General features: G+C 48.5%; 1 protein-coding gene across 6 annotated transcripts in view; it reads left to right on the forward strand.

Annotated features, from left to right (window-relative positions):
- Window positions 1-19,567, forward strand: part of LOC110487746 (LIM domain-binding protein 2) — a 119,703-nt gene that overhangs the window by 55,715 nt on the left and 44,421 nt on the right. For all 6 annotated transcript variants that reach the window (XM_036943085.2, XM_036943086.2, XM_090198515.1 and 3 more), the window contains one exon: window positions 5,704-5,876. In XM_036943085.2, the coding sequence (XP_036798980.1) occupies window positions 5,704-5,876 (173 nt within the window). The remainder of the gene's footprint in view (window positions 1-5,703; window positions 5,877-19,567) is intronic.

The following is a 19,567-nucleotide window of genomic DNA, read 5'->3' on the forward strand; positions in this document are numbered from 1 at the left end:
TAGCCCTTTATTCAACCAGGAGATCCCAATGATATAAAGAAGGGAGACTGAAATCTAGCATATAGCATGCTCCCACTACAGTCCCTCTGTGCAGGGTTATATACAGTATGTGTTGCACAGTGGACTTCACCTTTCTCCTTTCCAGCAACTCCCATCCCGCTCACCACCTTAAGACCATCCCTCTCACCACCTTAAGACCATCCCTCTCACCACCTTAATACCATCCCTCTCACCACCTTAAGACCATCCCTCTCACCACCTTAAGACCATCCATCTCACCACCTTAAGACCATCCCTCTCACCACCTTAAGACCATTCCTCTCACCACCTCCAGACCATTCCTCTCACCACCTTCAGACCATTCCTCTCACCACCTTCAGACCATTCCTCTCACCACCTTAAGACCATTCCTCTCACCACCTTAAGACCATCCCTCTCACCACCTTCAGACCATTCCTCTCACCACCTTCAGACCATTCCTCTCACCACCTTAAGACCATTCCGCTCACCACCTTAAGACCATTCCTCTCACCACCTTAGGACCATTCCGCTCACCACCTTAAGACCATTCCGCTCACCACCTTAAGACCATTCCTCTCACCACCTTAAGACCATTCCTCTCACCACCTTAAGACCATTCCGCTCACCACCTTAAGACCATTCCTCTCACCACCTTCAGACCATTCCTCTCACCACCTTCAGACCATTCCTCTCACCACCTTCAGACCATTCCTCTCACCACCTTCAGACCATTCCTCTCACCACCTTAAGACCATTCCTCTCACCACCTTAATACCATTCCTCTCACCACCTTAATACCATTCCTCTCACCACCTTTAGACCATTCCTCTCACCACCTTAATACCATTCCTCTCACCACCTTTAGACCATCCCTCTCACCATTTTCAGCACATCCCTCTCACCATTTTCATCACATCCCTCTCACCATTTTCAGCACATCCCTCTCACCAGCATACAGTGCACCCACAGACACACATACACCCAGAGACACACACATCCCCCCCCCCCCCCCTTCTAGTAGAAAGCCAGCCAGCGGCCCCCTTCCAGACAACCCTCGTTCTGCTCCGAGCCCAAACTGTTTCTCTCACGTCTTGTTGGCTCAGGATCCTGGCAGCGGTCCTGGGGACTAACTCACGGGGGGGAACAATCCCACAAAGTGGCATGAATTAATGTGTCTAATTAACATGCCGTTAATTATTTGTAAATTGCGTGTTTGGGTACACATTACTTGAGAGACATATGTTGCTCGTCATGTTCACCCAAACAAGCGGCAGCTAATCCTATCTCTCGTGTGCCCGCCTCTGAAGATGGGCCAATCAACTTGGTGATAAAAAAGAGAGATGGGAATAAGAGAGATGAGAGATCGAGAGAGCAAGAGCGATGAGAGATGAGCGAGAGAGAGATGAGAATAGAGAGATGAGTGATAGAGTGAGAGAGAGCGAGAGAGAGAGAGAGAGAGAGAGAGAGAGACAGAGACACAGAGACACAAGGGGAAGGAAATGTTTCAAAATCAATGAGTGTTTATTTGTGAGCTTGAGGTTTCCGTCACTGTAGTGGTGTTAATTGTAAGAGGTCATCATTTGAATAACCTTGAGGCTCGTAAAGACTCTCGCCATGTCCCTGATCCATTCATTTTGTATCGTACCAAAAAATACATTTGCACACACCTATACCTTCTCTCTCTCACACACACACACACACACACACACACACGCACACGCACACGCACACGCACACACACACACACACACACACACACACACACATTCTAGCTCTACCATCCACAACTCCACCATACCCCAATATATTAGCTTCAGATTAGAGGTCGACCGATTAATCAGAATGGCCGATTAATTAGGGCCGATTTCACGTTTTCATAACAATCGGAAATCGGTATTTTTGGACAATTAAAATTGTTGTTTTTTGTTTACACCTTTATTTTATCTTTATTTAACTAGGCAAGTCAGTTAAGAACACATTCTCATTTTCAATGACGGCCTAGGAATGGTGGTTTAAAGGCAGAACGACAGATTTTTACTTTGTCAGCTCGGGGGATTCAATCTTGCAACCTTATAGTTAACTAGTCCAACGCTCTAACGACCTGCCTCTCATTGCACTCCACGAGGAGGCTGCCTGTTACGCGAATGCAGTAAGCCAAGGTAAGTTGCTAGCTAGCATTAAACGTATCTTATAAAAAACAATCAATCTTAACATAATCACTAGTTAACTACACATGGTTGATGATATTACTAGTTTATCTAGCGTGTCCTGCGTTGCATATAATCGATGTGGTGCATATCGTTGCTCCAATGTGTACCTATCCATAAACATCAATGCCTTTCTTAAAATCAATAAACAGAAGTATATATTTTTAAACCTGCATATTTAGCTAAAAGAAATCCAGATTAGCAGGCAATATTAACCGGGTGAAATTGTGTCACTACTCTTGCGTTCATTGCACGCAGAGTCAGTGTATATGCAGCAGTTTGGGCTGCCTAATTTGCCAGAATTTTACGTAATTATGACATAACGTTGAAGGTTGTGCAATGTAACAGGAATATTTAGACTTATGGATGCCACCTGTTAGATAAAATACGGAACGGTTCCGTATTTCACTGAAAGAATAAACGTCTTGTTTTCGAGATGGCAGTTTCCGGATTCGACCATATTAATGACCTAAGGCTCGTATTTATGTTATAACCAAGTCTATGATTTGATAGAGCAGTCTGACTGAGCGATGGTAGGCAGCAGCAGGCTCGTAAGCATTCATTCAAACAGCACTTTCGTGCGTTTGCCAGCAGCTGTTTATGACTTCAAGCCTATCAACTCCCGAGATTAGGCTGATGTAACCGATGTTAAATGGCTAGCTAGTTAGCGGGGTGCGCGCTAATAGCGTTTCAAATGTCTCTCGCTCTGAGACTTGGAGTGGTTGTTCCCCTGCGGCTTTTGTGGAGCGATGGGTAACGCTGCTTCGAGGGTGGCTGTTGTCGTTGTGTTCCTAGTTTGAGCTCAGGTAGGAGCGAGGAGAGGGACGGAAGCTATACTGTTACACTGGCAATACTAAAGTGCCTATAAGAACATCCAATAGTCAAAGGTTAATGAAATACAAATGGTATAGAGAGAAATAGTCCTATAATTCCTAGAATAACTACAACCTAAAACTTCTTACCTGGGAATATTGAAGACTCATGTTAAAAGGAACCACCAGCTTTCATATGTTCTCATGTTCTGAGCAAGGAACTTAAACGTTAGCTTTCTTACATGGCACATATTGCACTTTTACTTTCTTCTCCAACACTTTGTTTTTGCATTTATTTAAACCAAATTGAACATAGTTCATTATTTATTTGAGGCTAAATTGATTTTATTGATGTATTATATTAAGTTAAAACAAGTGTTAATTCAGTATTGTTGTAATTGTCATTATTACAAATAATGATTAATCGGTATCGGCCTTTTTTTGGTCCTCCAATAATCGGTATTGGTATCGGCGTTGAAAAATCATAATCGGTCGACCTCTACTTCAGATGCTTTGGATCTCTTTGCACTCCGCCTAAAAAAATATGAAGGGGAAACATTGAACTATGGAGCTTGAAATGGTAAACTGTTTACCACGCCTGCCATTACACGCCTGCCATTACACGCTCTAGTAGTGTGTCTTTGGTGGGGTGTGCAGTGTTATTTTGTGGGATATGTTTTGGTTGAGGCTCCTCATGCAAACCTTCTACTGAAGCCTCTGGGTAGGTAATGTGTGCTAGAAACATATCTGGGTATCTCTCTTTCCTACATCTCCCATCTCCTCTCATCTCCTCTCTCTCCCTTCTCCTCTCTCTCCCTCTACCTCGCTCTCCCGTCTCCTCTCTCTCCCACCTCCTTTCTCTTCCACCTCCTTTTTCTCCCATCTCCTCTCATCTCCTCTCTTTCCCTCTCCATCCCTTCTCCTCTCTCTCCCACCTCCTTTCTCTCCCATCTCCTCTCTCTCCCTCTACCTCTCTCTCCCACCTCCTCTCTCTCCCTCTACCTCTCTCTCCCACCTCCTCTCTCACCCTCTACCTCTCTCTCCCATCTCCTCTCTCTCCCTCTACCTCTCTCCCATCTCCTCTCTCCACCTGTTCCTCTCTCTCCCATTGCCTCTCTCTCCCTCTACCTCTCATTTACACACACAGCGACTTGGGGCTGCAGCTCTTCCCCTCCCTCCCTCCCTCCCTCCCTCCCTCCCTCCCTCCCTCCCTCCCTCCCTCCCTCCCTCCCTCCCTCCCTCTTCCAGCCACTGCTCACGCTCCTTCTTCCTCCCTCCTTTCCCTCTCTCCCTTCCTCCCTCCATCCTCCAGCCACGGCTCACACACTGCCAAACATTTTATATCTTTATTTAGTCATGCCCGGTATTATTGAATTTGAAAAAACATGCCAGTCACGGGTACTTCCTTTCCCTCTCTCCCGCTCCCCCCCCCCCTCTCTCTCTCTCTCTCTCTCTCTCTCTTTGTCTCTCTCTCTCTCTCTGCAGTGTCATAACCTCAGGAGCCTCAGCCACTACTGTCTTTGGGGGACATTTCTAAATGAAGTTTTATTTCCCTAGCTTTGCTCCCTCTGGGGAACAGAGTAACATAATTCCACACAACAGAGTGAAGATTTGACAGAGAGAAAATGCAGAGTATCACAAGCTTGTTTCACAGAGGGAGAGAGAGTAGGATGATAGATTTCCAACACGCAGGGCTTTTTTTGATTCAAAAGTGGAAATTCAGATTCTTCTCTTTCTTAGTCTTTTTGGTCTTTTTTCTCTTTTCCAAAATGGCTGCTTTGGAACCCAAACCCAAATAAGAACTCATATTTTGCTTTTCTCCTTTCCAACATGGCTGCTTCGAACATAAACACAAACAAGTATATACAGTATACTTTATTGTAGATACATTGTCTCCTTTCCTTGTTACACATTCACTTCTCAGACAAGCTGATAATGTGATGAAGAGATATAGTTTTGTGATATCGTGATGAAGAGATATCCTGTCTGTTTTGCATAGTCACAGTGTATCCTAAAGCATCGTCCTTTCATATCCTGCATTATATTCCTTTAAACAGAGAACTAGTTGACAGAGAACAGAGGGAAGAGAAGAAAGGAAGCCTGAGGGCAAAAGACACTGACATACTTCTTCCTCCTGTGCTCTCTCTCTCTCTTTCTCTTGTTTTTGTCAAACTCTAAATCCACGCTGTTCCTGCGCTTTGAGTTCTTTTAGCATTCTCTAGTAAACATTTACAGCTTTCCTGTAGCTTTCTCACCAGACTGTCCAGGTTTTGATTGCTTGAAACCAATCCCTCACTAAATGGGCAAACAAGTAAAGGAACCTGTATTTTGCAAAACAAATGTTTTGTTACTGTGTGGACACTTCACAACTAGACAAAGGAAAGCAGATCAGTAATGACTAAAACCAGTTAGCATACATGGTGTAACACTGTCCATTCACCTATAGGTCTTTGTCAGGTACCTACACATTTTAATAGATCATGGTTATCCTACAAAAGCTAGTTTGTTAAAAACTCAAGTCTACAAATGAATGAATTACTTGATGAGCGAATTATGTATTTTTCCTCTTTTTCCCTCTATTAAATTGGACAGACACTCACCCTTCACTACTTTACTCTCATATTTCAACTATAAATAATAATTTTCTTTTTTCTTTTTCTCAGCTATCGGACGAACGCTCATCCCGCGCTACTTCAGCACCGTGTTTGAGGGCGGAGTCACTGACCTGTACTACATCCTCAAACACTCCAAGGAGTCTTTCCACAACTCCTGCATCACTGTGGACTGTGATCAGTGCACCATGGTCACCCAGTATGGGAAACCAATGTTTACAAAGGTACGGTCTGTAATGCTAACCCAGGGGCTGCCGCTGATTGGCTGAATACCCAGGGCGCGGGGTGGTTGGAGTTGTCAACAAAGCAGCAGGACAGAAATATGATGCCACGTTTTTGAACTACCGGTAGTTTCTTTGAGAAGATATATAAAGCGATCTGTGCATTTGAACAACAGTATAAATACACCTATTTCACTTTTGCAACCACTGCTGCACATGCTGACACTGTTTTTAACAGATTAGATTATACTATTTAGAACAAGCAGCCAGCTCATGAACGAACGAGCTCACCAGGGAGAATAGTCGTCACTTGTTACCATAGCTACAAAGTCATAAAGCCCACCTATTTCTACAATTTCTCTTCTTAAAATGTGATTTTAAACATAACCTTAACCCTGACATTAACCAAACTGTTAACCTTATGCCTAACCCTCACCTTAAATGTTGTTTTCATGACCTTTTACAATATAGATATTGACTTCATGGCTGTGGTAACTAGTGGAAACCAGGGAGAACGCAATAAGCATTCAGATACAATAGGTGAAAACACATTATTTAACTCGAGATAGCTAGCTAGGATAGTATCACAAAGCATGGTGTGCTAGCCAGTTAACTTTCATAACTTCGTATTTCCGAGTTAGTCAGATATTAGTTTAGCAAATTGAAATTGGCATGGGAGCTAACTAGCTAGCAATATACCAGCTGTCAAAGGTAGATAACTGGTTCATTTGACCAAAAATTATTTCAAAAGTCTGGAAGGAGAGTTTGCAGTCTAGCCAGGCACCTAGGTATTTATAGATGTCCACATATTCTAGGTCGGAACCATCCAGGGTGGTGATGCTAGTCGGGCGTGCGGGTGCAGGCAGCGAACGGTTGAAAAGCATGCATTTGGTTTTACTAGCGTTTAAGAGCAGTTGGAGGCCACGGAAGGAGTGTTGTATGGCATTGAAGCTCGTTTGGAGGTTAGATTGCACAGTGTCCAAGGAAGGGCCAGAAGTATACAGAATGGTGTCGTCTGCGTAGAGGTGGATCCGGGAATCGCCCGCAGCAAAAGCAACATCATTGATATATACAGAGAAAAGAGACGTCCCGAGAATTGAACCCTGTGGCACCCCCATAGAGACTGCCAGAGGACCGGACAACATGCCCTCCGATTTGACACACTGAACTCTGTCTGCAAAGTAGTTGGTGAACCAGGCAAGGCAGTCATTCGAAAAACCGAGGCTACTGAATCTGCCGATAAGAATATGGTGATTGACAGAGTCGAAAGCCTTGGCCAGGTCAATGAAGACGGCTGCACAGTACTGTCTTTTATCGATTAATACCTTGAGCGTGGCAGGTAGCCTAGTGGTGGGCCACTGCCCTTAACTCCCTAATGGGCGGTCTGCCACGGTCCTAACCCCTGTAATTTGGGGTGGCAGGTAGCCTAGTGGTTAGAGTGTTGGTCCAGAAATTGAAAGGTTGCTAGATCAAATCCCCCAGCTGACAAGGTAAAAATATGTTGTTCTGTGCATGAACAAGGCAGTTAGCCCACTGTTCCTAGGCTGTCAATGAAAATAAGAGTTTGTTCTTAACTGACTTACCTGGTTAAAAAAAGCAACTTTGTAAGTGAGAATAGGCATTGGTCTGAAGCCAAAAAATAAAGGAAATTCACATTAGTGGCACAATGCCTATTCCACCCATGCTCTACCAAGGTTTTCCAGCACACAGCTTTGAGCTGCTATGTTGGTATTGTACTTCAAACTATGTGTAGGCAGGTTGTTTAGGATTCAAACCATCTCAAACAGCCTAATTCATACTCTTAGATGAGGTGCTTCCACAATAATATGATTTGTACTGTATACAAGGTAAAATATTGGATTCTTCACACACCACAGTAAGACATTATCCCATTATGCTAACATTTCATGCTTTTTTTTATAAATGAAAGGTGCTTTGCTTTTAAATGCTTTGCTTTTATACTTACCAGACCATCAGGCTTGATTGAGATGTTTTGCATTATAGTAATGTGGTACATGCCTATATTAGCAAACATGTAATCGATAATAACATTCTTTTTTTGGTAAATTGGTGCCCAACATAACAACAGGTGGTGGTGAGTTGGACACAGTAGCTCAGATAGATGGAGCCTGTCTGCATTCCTGATTTCTGTAACTGTTAGCTTACTTGTGGAATATTGAATTAAGCTCAGGACCACTTGTGTTTCCAATATGATCGTGTTTTCTATTTGATAACCCCCACTGTCATGTATTGTCATGTTGTGTCTTTCTGTCCTTTCCTTTCACCCTGTCTCCCTCTGCTGGTCGTATTTGGTTACCTTTTCTCCCCCGCTTTCCCCCAGCTGTTCCTTGTCTCCTCCTAACTACCCATTCACCCCGTTTCCCACCTGTTCCCTTTTTCCCTCTGATTAGGTCCCTATATCTCTCTCTGTTTTTGTTCCTGTCTTTGTCGGATTCTTGTTTGTTGTGTTTCATGCCTGAACCAGACTATGGTCATGTTTGCTGTAACCTTGTCCTGTCCTGTCGGAATCTGCCAGTCTATCTGAGCCTACCTATGTTTGGTTATTAAAGAAGCTCTGTTTAAGTTAATTCGCTTTTGGGTCCTCATTCACTCACCGTAACAGAAGAATCCGACCAAGAATGGACCCAGCGACTTCGGATCCTCTCCACTCAGCCGTCGGGATCCAGGGAGCGATGCTAGGCAGACACGAGCAGGAATTGTCTGCTGCTCGACATGCCGTTGAGACCCTGGCCACCCAAGTCTCCAACCTCACAGAACAGGTTCACCATCTCCGCCTCGATCCACCGGCCACTTCCAGGGCTTTCGAATCTCCGGAGCCCAGAATCAATAACCCGCCGTGTTACTCTGGGGAGCCCACTGAATGCCGCTCGTTCCTCACCCAGTGTGATATTGTGTTTTCTCTCCAGCCCAACACTTACGCCAGGAGCACTGCTCGTGTCGCCTACGTCATATCTCTCCTTACTGGACGGGCTCGTGAGTGGGGCACGGCAATCTGGGAGGCAAGGGCTGAGTGTACTAACCAGTATCAGGACTTTAAGGAGGAGATGATACGGGTTTTTGATCGATCTGTTTTTGGGGAGGAGGCTTCCAGGGCCCTGTCTTCCCTATGTCAAGGCAATCGATCCATAACAGACTACTCTATTGAGTTTCGCACTCTTGCTGCCTCCAGTGGCTGGAACGAGCCGGCCTTGCTCGCTCGTCTTCTGGAGGGTCTCCGCGCAGAGGTAAAGGATGAGATTCTCTCCCGGGAGGTTCCTTCCAGCGTGGATTCCTTGATTGAACTCGCTATTCGCATTGAGCGACGGGTTGATCTTCGTCACCGAGCTCGTGGAAAGGAGCTCGCGCTCTCCGTTGCCCCCCTCTCCGCATCACTACCATCTTCCTCTGCCGGCTCGGGAGCTGAGCCTATGCAGCTGGGAGGTATCCGCATCTCGACTAAGGAGAGGGAACGGAGAATCACCAACCGCCTCTGTCTCTATTGCGGTTCTGCTGGTCATTTTGTCACTTCATGTCCAGTAAAAGCCAGAGCTCATCAGTAAGCGGAGGGCTACTGGTGAGCGCTACTACTCCTGTCTCTCCTTCAAGATCCTGCACTACCTTGTCGGTCCATCTACGCTGGACCGGTTCGTCAGCTTCCTGCAGTGCCTTAATAGACTCTGGGGCGGAGGGCTGTTTTATGGACGAGACCTGGGCTCGGGAACATGACATTCCTCTCAGACAGTTAAGGGAGTCCACGGCCTTGTTCGCCCTGGATGGTAGTCCTCTCCCCAGGATTCAGCGTGAGACGCTACCTTTAACCCTCACTGTTTCTGGTAATCATAGCGAAACCATTTCTTTTTTAATTTTTCGTTCACCTTTTACACCTGTTGTTTTGGGCCATCCCTGGCTAGTTTGTCATAATCCTTCCATTAATTGGTCTAGTAATTCTATCCTCTCCTGGAACGTCTCTTGTCATGTGAAATGTTTAATGTCTGCTATCCCTCCTGTTTCCTCTGTCTCTTCTTCACAGGAGGAGCCTGGTGATTTGACAGGGGTGCCGGAGGAATATCACGATCTGCGCACGGTGTTCAGTCGGTCCAGGGCCACCTCTCTTCCTCCACACCGGTCGTATGATTGTAGTATTGATCTCCTTCCGGGAACCACTCCCCCCCGGGGTAGACTATACTCTCTGTCGGCTCCCGAACGTAAGGCTCTCGAGGATTATTTGTCTGTAGCTCTTGACGCCGGTGCCATAGTCCCCTCCTCCTCTCCCGCCGGAGCGGGGTTTTTTTTTGTCAAGAAGAAGGACAGGTCTCTGCGCCCCTGCATAGATTATCGAGGGCTGAATGACATAACAGTGAAGAATCGTTATCCGCTTCCTCTTATGTCTTCAGCCTTCGAGATCCTGCAGGGAGCCAGGTTTTTCACTAAGTTGGACCTTCGTAACGCTTACCATCTTGTGCGCATCAGGGAGGGGGACGAGTGGAAGACGGCGTTTAACACTCCGTTAGGGCACTTTGAATACCGGGTTCTTCCTTTCGGCCTCGCTAACGCTCCAGCTGTCTTTCAGGCATTAGTCAATGATGTCCTGAGAGACATGCTGAACATCTTTGTTTTCGTTTACCTTGACGATATCCTGATTCTTTCACCGTCACTCCAGATTCATGTTCAGCACGTTCGACGTGTCCTCCAGCGCCTTTTAGAGAATTGTCTTTTTGTGAAGGCTGAGAAGTGCACTTTTCATGCCTCCTCCGTCACATTTCTCGGTTCTGTTATTTCCGCTGAAGGCATTAAGATGGATCCCGCTAAGGTCCAAGCTGTCATTGATTGGCCCGCCCCTAAGTCACGCATCGAGCTGCAGCGCTTTCTCGGCTTCGCGAACTTCTATCGTCGTTTCATCCGTAATTTCGGTCAGGTGGCAGCTCCTCTCACAGCCCTTACTTCTGTCAAGACGTGCTTTAAGTGGTCCGTTTCCGCCCAGGGAGCTTTTGATCTCCTCAAGAATCGTTTTACATCCGCTCCTCTCCTTGTTACACCTGACGTCTCTAGACAGTTCGTTGTCGAGGTTGACGCGTCAGAGGTGGGCGTGGGAGCCATTCTTTCTCAGCGCTCCCTCTCTGACGACAAGGTCCACCCATGCGCGTATTTTTCTCATCGCCTGTCGCCGTCGGAACGTAACTATGATGTGGGAAACCGCGAACTGCTCGCCATCCGGTTAGCCCTAGGCGAATGGCGACAGTGGTTGGAGGGGGCGACCGTTCCTTTTGTCGTTTGGACTGACCATAGGAACCTTGAGTACATCCGTTCTGCCAAACGACTTAATGCGCGTCAGGCGCGTTGGGCGCTGTTTTTCGCTCGTTTCGAGTTTGTGATTTCTTATCGTCCGGGCTCTAAGAACACCAAGCCTGATGCTTTATCTCGTCTCTTCAGTTCTTCAGTAGCCTCCACTGACCCCGAGGGGATTCTCCCTGAGGGGCGTGTTGTCGGGTTCGACTGTCTGGGGAATTGAGAGGCAGGTAAAGCAAGCGCTCACTCACACTCCGTCGCCGCGCGCTTGTCCTAGGAACCTTCTTTTCGTTCCCGTTCCTACTCGTCTGGCCGTTCTTCAGTGGGCTCACTCTGCCAAGTTAGCCGGCCACCCTGGCGTTCGGGGTACGCTTGCTTCCATTCGCCAGCGTTTTTGGTGGCCCACCCGGGAGCATGACACGCGTCGTTTCGTGGCTGCTTGTTCGGTCTGCGCGCAGACTAAGTCCGGTAACTCTCCTCCTGCCGGCCGTCTCAGGCCGCTTCCCATTCCCTCTCGACCGTGGTCTCACATCGCCTTAGATTTTGTCACCGGACTGCCTTCGTCAGCGGGGAAGACTGTTATTCTTACGGTTGTCGATAGGTTCTCTAAGGCGGCTCATTTCATTCCCCTTGCTAAGCTTCCTTCTGCTAAAGAGACGGCACAAATCATCATCGAGAATGTTTTCAGAATTCATGGCCTTCCGTCAGACGTCGTTTCGGACAGAGGTCCGCAATTCACGTCTCAATTTTGGAGGGAGTTTTGCCGTTTGATTGGGGCTTCCGTCAGTCTCTCTTCCGGCTTTCACCCCCAGTCTAACGGTCAAGCAGAACGGGCCAATCAGACTATTGGTCGCATCTTACGCAGTCTTTCTTTTCGCAACCCTGCGTCTTGGTCAGAACAGCTCCCCTGGGCAGAATACGCCCACAACTCGCTTCCTTCGTCTGCGACCGGGCTATCTCCTTTTCAGAGTAGCCTCGGGTACCAGCCTCCGCTGTTCTCATCTCAGTTCGCCGAGTCCAGCGTCCCCTCCGCTCAGGCTTTTGTCCAACGTTGCGAGCGCACCTGGAAGAGGGTCAGGTCTGCACTTTGCCGTTATAGGACGCAGACTGTGAGGGCTGCTAATAAGCGTAGAACTAAGAGTCCTAGATATTGTCGCGGTCAGAGAGTTTGGCTCTCCACTCAGAACCTTCCCCTTAAGACGGCTTCTCGCAAGTTGACCCCGCGGTTCATTGGTCCGTTCCGTATTTCTCGGGTCATTAATCCTGTCGCAGTTCGACTTCTTCTTCCGCGATACCTTCGTCGCGTCCACCCGGTCTTCCATGTCTCCTGTATCAAGCCCGTTCTTCGCGCCCCCGCTCGTCTTCCCCCCCCCCCCCCATCCTTGTCGAGGGCGCACCCATCTACAGGGTCCGCAGGATTTTGGACATGCGTCCTCGGGGCCGTGGTCACCAGTACCTCGTAGATTGGGAGGGGTACGGTCCTGAGGAGAGGAGTTGGGTTCCCTCTCGGGACGTGCTGGACCGTGCGCTGATCGAGGATTTCCTCCGTTGCCGCCAGGTTTCCTCCTCGAGTGCGCCAGGAGGCGCTCGGTGAGTGGGGGGGTACTGTCATGTATTGTCATGTTGTGTCTTTCTGTCCTTTCCTTTCACCCTGTCTCCCTCTGCTGGTCGTATTTGGTTACCTTTTCTCCCCCGCTTTCCCCCAGCTGTTCCTTGTCTCCTCCTAACTACCCATTCACCCCGTTTCCCACCTGTTCCCTTTTTCCCTCTGATTAGGTCCCTATATCTCTCTCTGTTTTTGTTCCTGTCTTTGTCGGATTCTTGTTTGTTGTGTTTCATGCCTGAACCAGACTATGGTCATGTTTGCTGTAACCTTGTCCTGTCCTGTCGGAATCTGCCAGTCTATCTGAGCCTACCTATGTTTGGTTATTAAAGAAGCTCTGTTTAAGTTAATTCGCTTTTGGGTCCTCATTCACTCACCGTAACAGAAGAATCCGACCAAGAATGGACCCAGCGACTTCGGATCCTCTCCACTCAGCCGTCGGGATCCAGGGAGCGATGCTAGGCAGACACGAGCAGGAATTGTCTGCTGCTCGACATGCCGTTGAGACCCTGGCCACCCAAGTCTCCAACCTCACAGAACAGGTTCACCATCTCCGCCTCGATCCACCGGCCACTTCCAGGGCTTTCGAATCTCCGGAGCCCAGAATCAATAACCCGCCGTGTTACTCTGGGGAGCCCACTGAATGCCGCTCGTTCCTCACCCAGTGTGATATTGTGTTTTCTCTCCAGCCCAACACTTACGCCAGGAGCACTGCTCGTGTCGCCTACGTCATATCTCTCCTTACTGGACGGGCTCGTGAGTGGGGCACGGCAATCTGGGAGGCAAGGGCTGAGTGTACTAACCAGTATCAGGACTTTAAGGAGGAGATGATACGGGTTTTTGATCGATCTGTTTTTGGGGAGGAGGCTTCCAGGGCCCTGTCTTCCCTATGTCAAGGCAATCGATCCATAACAGACTACTCTATTGAGTTTCGCACTCTTGCTGCCTCCAGTGGCTGGAACGAGCCGGCCTTGCTCGCTCGTCTTCTGGAGGGTCTCCGCGCAGAGGTAAAGGATGAGATTCTCTCCCGGGAGGTTCCTTCCAGCGTGGATTCCTTGATTGAACTCGCTATTCGCATTGAGCGACGGGTTGATCTTCGTCACCGAGCTCGTGGAAAGGAGCTCGCGCTCTCCGTTGCCCCCCTCTCCGCATCACTACCATCTTCCTCTGCCGGCTCGGGAGCTGAGCCTATGCAGCTGGGAGGTATCCGCATCTCGACTAAGGAGAGGGAACGGAGAATCACCAACCGCCTCTGTCTCTATTGCGGTTCTGCTGGTCATTTTGTCACTTCATGTCCAGTAAAAGCCAGAGCTCATCAGTAAGCGGAGGGCTACTGGTGAGCGCTACTACTCCTGTCTCTCCTTCAAGATCCTGCACTACCTTGTCGGTCCATCTACGCTGGACCGGTTCGTCAGCTTCCTGCAGTGCCTTAATAGACTCTGGGGCGGAGGGCTGTTTTATGGACGAGACCTGGGCTCGGGAACATGACATTCCTCTCAGACAGTTAAGGGAGTCCACGGCCTTGTTCGCCCTGGATGGTAGTCCTCTCCCCAGGATTCAGCGTGAGACGCTACCTTTAACCCTCACTGTTTCTGGTAATCATAGCGAAACCATTTCTTTTTTAATTTTTCGTTCACCTTTTACACCTGTTGTTTTGGGCCATCCCTGGCTAGTTTGTCATAATCCTTCCATTAATTGGTCTAGTAATTCTATCCTCTCCTGGAACGTCTCTTGTCATGTGAAATGTTTAATGTCTGCTATCCCTCCTGTTTCCTCTGTCTCTTCTTCACAGGAGGAGCCTGGTGATTTGACAGGGGTGCCGGAGGAATATCACGATCTGCGCACGGTGTTCAGTCGGTCCAGGGCCACCTCTCTTCCTCCACACCGGTCGTATGATTGTAGTATTGATCTCCTTCCGGGAACCACTCCCCCCCGGGGTAGACTATACTCTCTGTCGGCTCCCGAACGTAAGGCTCTCGAGGATTATTTGTCTGTAGCTCTTGACGCCGGTGCCATAGTCCCCTCCTCCTCTCCCGCCGGAGCGGGGGTTTTTTTTGTCAAGAAGAAGGACAGGTCTCTGCGCCCCTGCATAGATTATCGAGGGCTGAATGACATAACAGTGAAGAATCGTTATCCGCTTCCTCTTATGTCTTCAGCCTTCGAGATCCTGCAGGGAGCCAGGTTTTTCACTAAGTTGGACCTTCGTAACGCTTACCATCTCGTGCGCATCAGGGAGGGGGACGAGTGGAAGACGGCGTTTAACACTCCGTTAGGGCACTTTGAATACCGGGTTCTTCCTTTCGGCCTCGCTAACGCTCCAGCTGTCTTTCAGGCATTAGTCAATGATGTCCTGAGAGACATGCTGAACATCTTTGTTTTCGTTTACCTTGACGATATCCTGATTTTTTCACCGTCACTCCAGATTCATGTTCAGCACGTTCGACGTGTCCTCCAGCGCCTTTTAGAGAATTGTCTTTTTGTGAAGGCTGAGAAGTGCACTTTTCATGCCTCCTCCGTCACATTTCTCGGTTCTGTTATTTCCGCTGAAGGCATTAAGATGGATCCCGCTAAGGTCCAAGCTGTCATTGATTGGCCCGCCCCTAAGTCACGCATCGAGCTGCAGCGCTTTCTCGGCTTCGCGAACTTCTATCGTCGTTTCATCCGTAATTTCGGTCAGGTGGCAGCTCCTCTCACAGCCCTTACTTCTGTCAAGACGTGCTTTAAGTGGTCCGTTTCCGCCCAGGGAGCTTTTGATCTCCTCAAGAATCGTTTTACATCCGCTCCTCTCCTTGTTACACCTGACGTCTCTAGACAGTTCGTTGTCGAGGTTGACGCGTCAGAGGTGGGCGTGGGAGCCATTCTTTCTCAGCGCTCCCTCTCTGACGACAAGGTCCACCCATGCGCGTATTTTTCTCATCGCCTGTCGCCGTCGGAACGTAACTATGATGTGGGAAACCGCGAACTGCTCGCCATCCGGTTAGCCCTAGGCGAATGGCGACAGTGGTTGGAGGGGGCGACCGTTCCTTTTGTCGTTTGGACTGACCATAGGAACCTTGAGTACATCCGTTCTGCCAAACGACTTAATGCGCGTCAGGCGCGTTGGGCGCTGTTTTTCGCTCGTTTCGAGTTTGTGATTTCTTATCGTCCGGGCTCTAAGAACACCAAGCCTGATGCTTTATCTCGTCTCTTCAGTTCTTCAGTAGCCTCCACTGACCCCGAGGGGATTCTCCCTGAGGGGCGTGTTGTCGGGTTCGACTGTCTGGGGAATTGAGAGGCAGGTAAAGCAAGCGCTCACTCACACTCCGTCGCCGCGCGCTTGTCCTAGGAACCTTCTTTTCGTTCCCGTTCCTACTCGTCTGGCCGTTCTTCAGTGGGCTCACTCTGCCAAGTTAGCCGGCCACCCTGGCGTTCGGGGTACGCTTGCTTCCATTCGCCAGCGTTTTTGGTGGCCCACCCGGGAGCATGACACGCGTCGTTTCGTGGCTGCTTGTTCGGTCTGCGCGCAGACTAAGTCCGGTAACTCTCCTCCTGCCGGCCGTCTCAGGCCGCTTCCCATTCCCTCTCGACCGTGGTCTCACATCGCCTTAGATTTTGTCACCGGACTGCCTTCGTCAGCGGGGAAGACTGTTATTCTTACGGTTGTCGATAGGTTCTCTAAGGCGGCTCATTTCATTCCCCTTGCTAAGCTTCCTTCTGCTAAAGAGACGGCACAAATCATCATCGAGAATGTTTTCAGAATTCATGGCCTTCCGTCAGACGTCGTTTCGGACAGAGGTCCGCAATTCACGTCTCAATTTTGGAGGGAGTTTTGCCGTTTGATTGGGGCTTCCGTCAGTCTCTCTTCCGGCTTTCACCCCCAGTCTAACGGTCAAGCAGAACGGGCCAATCAGACTATTGGTCGCATCTTACGCAGTCTTTCTTTTCGCAACCCTGCGTCTTGGTCAGAACAGCTCCCCTGGGCAGAATACGCCCACAACTCGCTTCCTTCGTCTGCGACCGGGCTATCTCCTTTTCAGAGTAGCCTCGGGTACCAGCCTCCGCTGTTCTCATCTCAGTTCGCCGAGTCCAGCGTCCCCTCCGCTCAGGCTTTTGTCCAACGTTGCGAGCGCACCTGGAAGAGGGTCAGGTCTGCACTTTGCCGTTATAGGACGCAGACTGTGAGGGCTGCTAATAAGCGTAGAACTAAGAGTCCTAGATATTGTCGCGGTCAGAGAGTTTGGCTCTCCACTCAGAACCTTCCCCTTAAGACGGCTTCTCGCAAGTTGACCCCGCGGTTCATTGGTCCGTTCCGTATTTCTCGGGTCATTAATCCTGTCGCAGTTCGACTTCTTCTTCCGCGATACCTTCGTCGCGTCCACCCGGTCTTCCATGTCTCCTGTATCAAGCCCGTTCTTCGCGCCCCCGCTCGTCTTCCCCCCCCCCCCCCATCCTTGTCGAGGGCGCACCCATCTACAGGGTCCGCAGGATTTTGGACATGCGTCCTCGGGGCCGTGGTCACCAGTACCTCGTAGATTGGGAGGGGTACGGTCCTGAGGAGAGGAGTTGGGTTCCCTCTCGGGACGTGCTGGACCGTGCGCTGATCGAGGATTTCCTCCGTTGCCGCCAGGTTTCCTCCTCGAGTGCGCCAGGAGGCGCTCGGTGAGTGGGGGGGTACTGTCATGTATTGTCATGTTGTGTCTTTCTGTCCTTTCCTTTCACCCTGTCTCCCTCTGCTGGTCGTATTTGGTTACCTTTTCTCCCCCGCTTTCCCCCAGCTGTTCCTTGTCTCCTCCTAACTACCCATTCACCCCGTTTCCCACCTGTTCCCTTTTTCCCTCTGATTAGGTCCCTATATCTCTCTCTGTTTTTGTTCCTGTCTTTGTCGGATTCTTGTTTGTTGTGTTTCATGCCTGAACCAGACTATGGTCATGTTTGCTGTAACCTTGTCCTGTCCTGTCGGAATCTGCCAGTCTATCTGAGCCTACCTATGTTTGGTTATTAAAGAAGCTCTGTTTAAGTTAATTCGCTTTTGGGTCCTCATTCACTCACCGTAACACCCACTGTGTACCGAACCGATTTGGCTGAGGACCCGAGTTTTAGGATTACCTCTGGAGAACAGAACGGACAACGAGAACGGATTGTGGACTGTGAAATGGTTGGCGAATTCCCCAGTGTATAAAACTCCCCAATAAACTCCCCATTTGCATTCTAGTTGTGCTCCTTGTGCGTGTTTGGTTATTGAACTTGGTGACATGGAAACCCCACACCCTTGAACCTGCTACTATATACACTGCTCAAAAAAATTAAGGGAACACTAAAATAACACATCCTAGATCTGAATGAATGAAATATTCTTATTATATACTTTTTTCTTTACATAGTTGAATGTGCCGACAACAAAATCACACAAAAATGATCAATGGAAATCAAATTTATCAACCCATGGAGGTCTGGATTTGGAGTCACACTCAAAATTAAAGTGGAAAACCACACTACAGGCTGATCCAACTTTGATGTAATGTCCTTAAAACAAGTCAAAATGAGGCTCAGTAGTGTGTGTGGCCTCCACGTGCCTGTATGACCTCCCTACAACGCCTGGGCATGCTCCTGATGAGGTGGCGGATGGTCTCCTGAGGACGTCCCACCTGTGGACGTCGGGCCCTCATACCACCCTCATGGAGTCTGTTTCTGACCATTTGAGCAGACACATGCACATTTTTGGCCTGCTGGAGGTCCTTTTGCAGGGCTCTGGCAGTGCTCCTCCTGCTCCTACTTGCTCAAATGCGGAGGTAGCGGTCCTGCTGCTGGGTTGTTGCCCTCCTACGGCCTCCTCCACGTCTCCTGATGTACTGGCCTGTCTCCTGGTAGCGCCTCCATGCTCTGGACACTACGCTGACAGACACAGCAAACCTTCTTGCCACAGCTCGCATTGATGTTCCATCCTGGATGAGCTGCACTACCTGAGCCACTTGTGTGGGTTGTAGACTCCGTCTCATGCTACCACTAGAGTGAAAGCACCGCCAGCATTCAAAAGTGACCAAAACGTCAGCCAGGAAGCATAGGAACTGAGAAGTGGTCTTAGGTCACCACCTGCAGAACCACTCCTTTATTTGGGGTGTCTTGCTAATTGCCTATAATTTCCACCTGTTGTCTATTCCATTTGCACAACAGCATGTGAAATGTATTGTCAATCAGTGTTGCTTCCTAAGTGGACAGTTTGATTTCACAGAAGTGTGATTGACTTGGAGTTACATTCTGTTGTTTAAGTGTTCCCTTTATTTTTTTGAGCAGTGTATATATATATATATCAGTGTACATAATTGTAAAAGCAGGACACTGTAAAGTCCATTATCCCTCTGAGTAAGGGTGTGGGGTTTCCTTGCCCTATATTTTTTTTTTTTTTTTTTTTATTTCACCTTTATTTAACCAGGTAGGCTAGTTGAGAACAAGTTCTCATTTGCAACTGCGACCTGGCCAAGATAAAGCATAGCAGTATGAGCAGACAACACAGAGTTACACATGGAGTAAACAATTAACAAGTCAATAACACAGTAGAAAACAAAGGGGGAGTCTATATACAATGTGTGCAAAAGGCATGAGGTAGGCGAATAATTACAATTTTGCAGATTAACACTGGAGTGATAAATGATCAGATGGTCGTGTACAGGTAGAGATATTGGTGTGCAAAAGAGCAGAAAAATAAATAAATAAAAACAGTATGGGGATGAGGTAGGTGAAAATGGGTGGGCTATTTACCAATAGACTATGTACAGCTGCAGCGATCGGTTAGCTGCTCAGATAGCTGATGTTTGAAGTTGGTGAGGGA

This window comes from Oncorhynchus mykiss, chromosome 14 (genome assembly GCF_057628025.1).
Source record: "Oncorhynchus mykiss isolate SJ-2025 chromosome 14, ASM5762802v1, whole genome shotgun sequence".
In the NCBI taxonomy this organism is placed as follows: domain Eukaryota; kingdom Metazoa; phylum Chordata; class Actinopteri; order Salmoniformes; family Salmonidae; genus Oncorhynchus; species Oncorhynchus mykiss.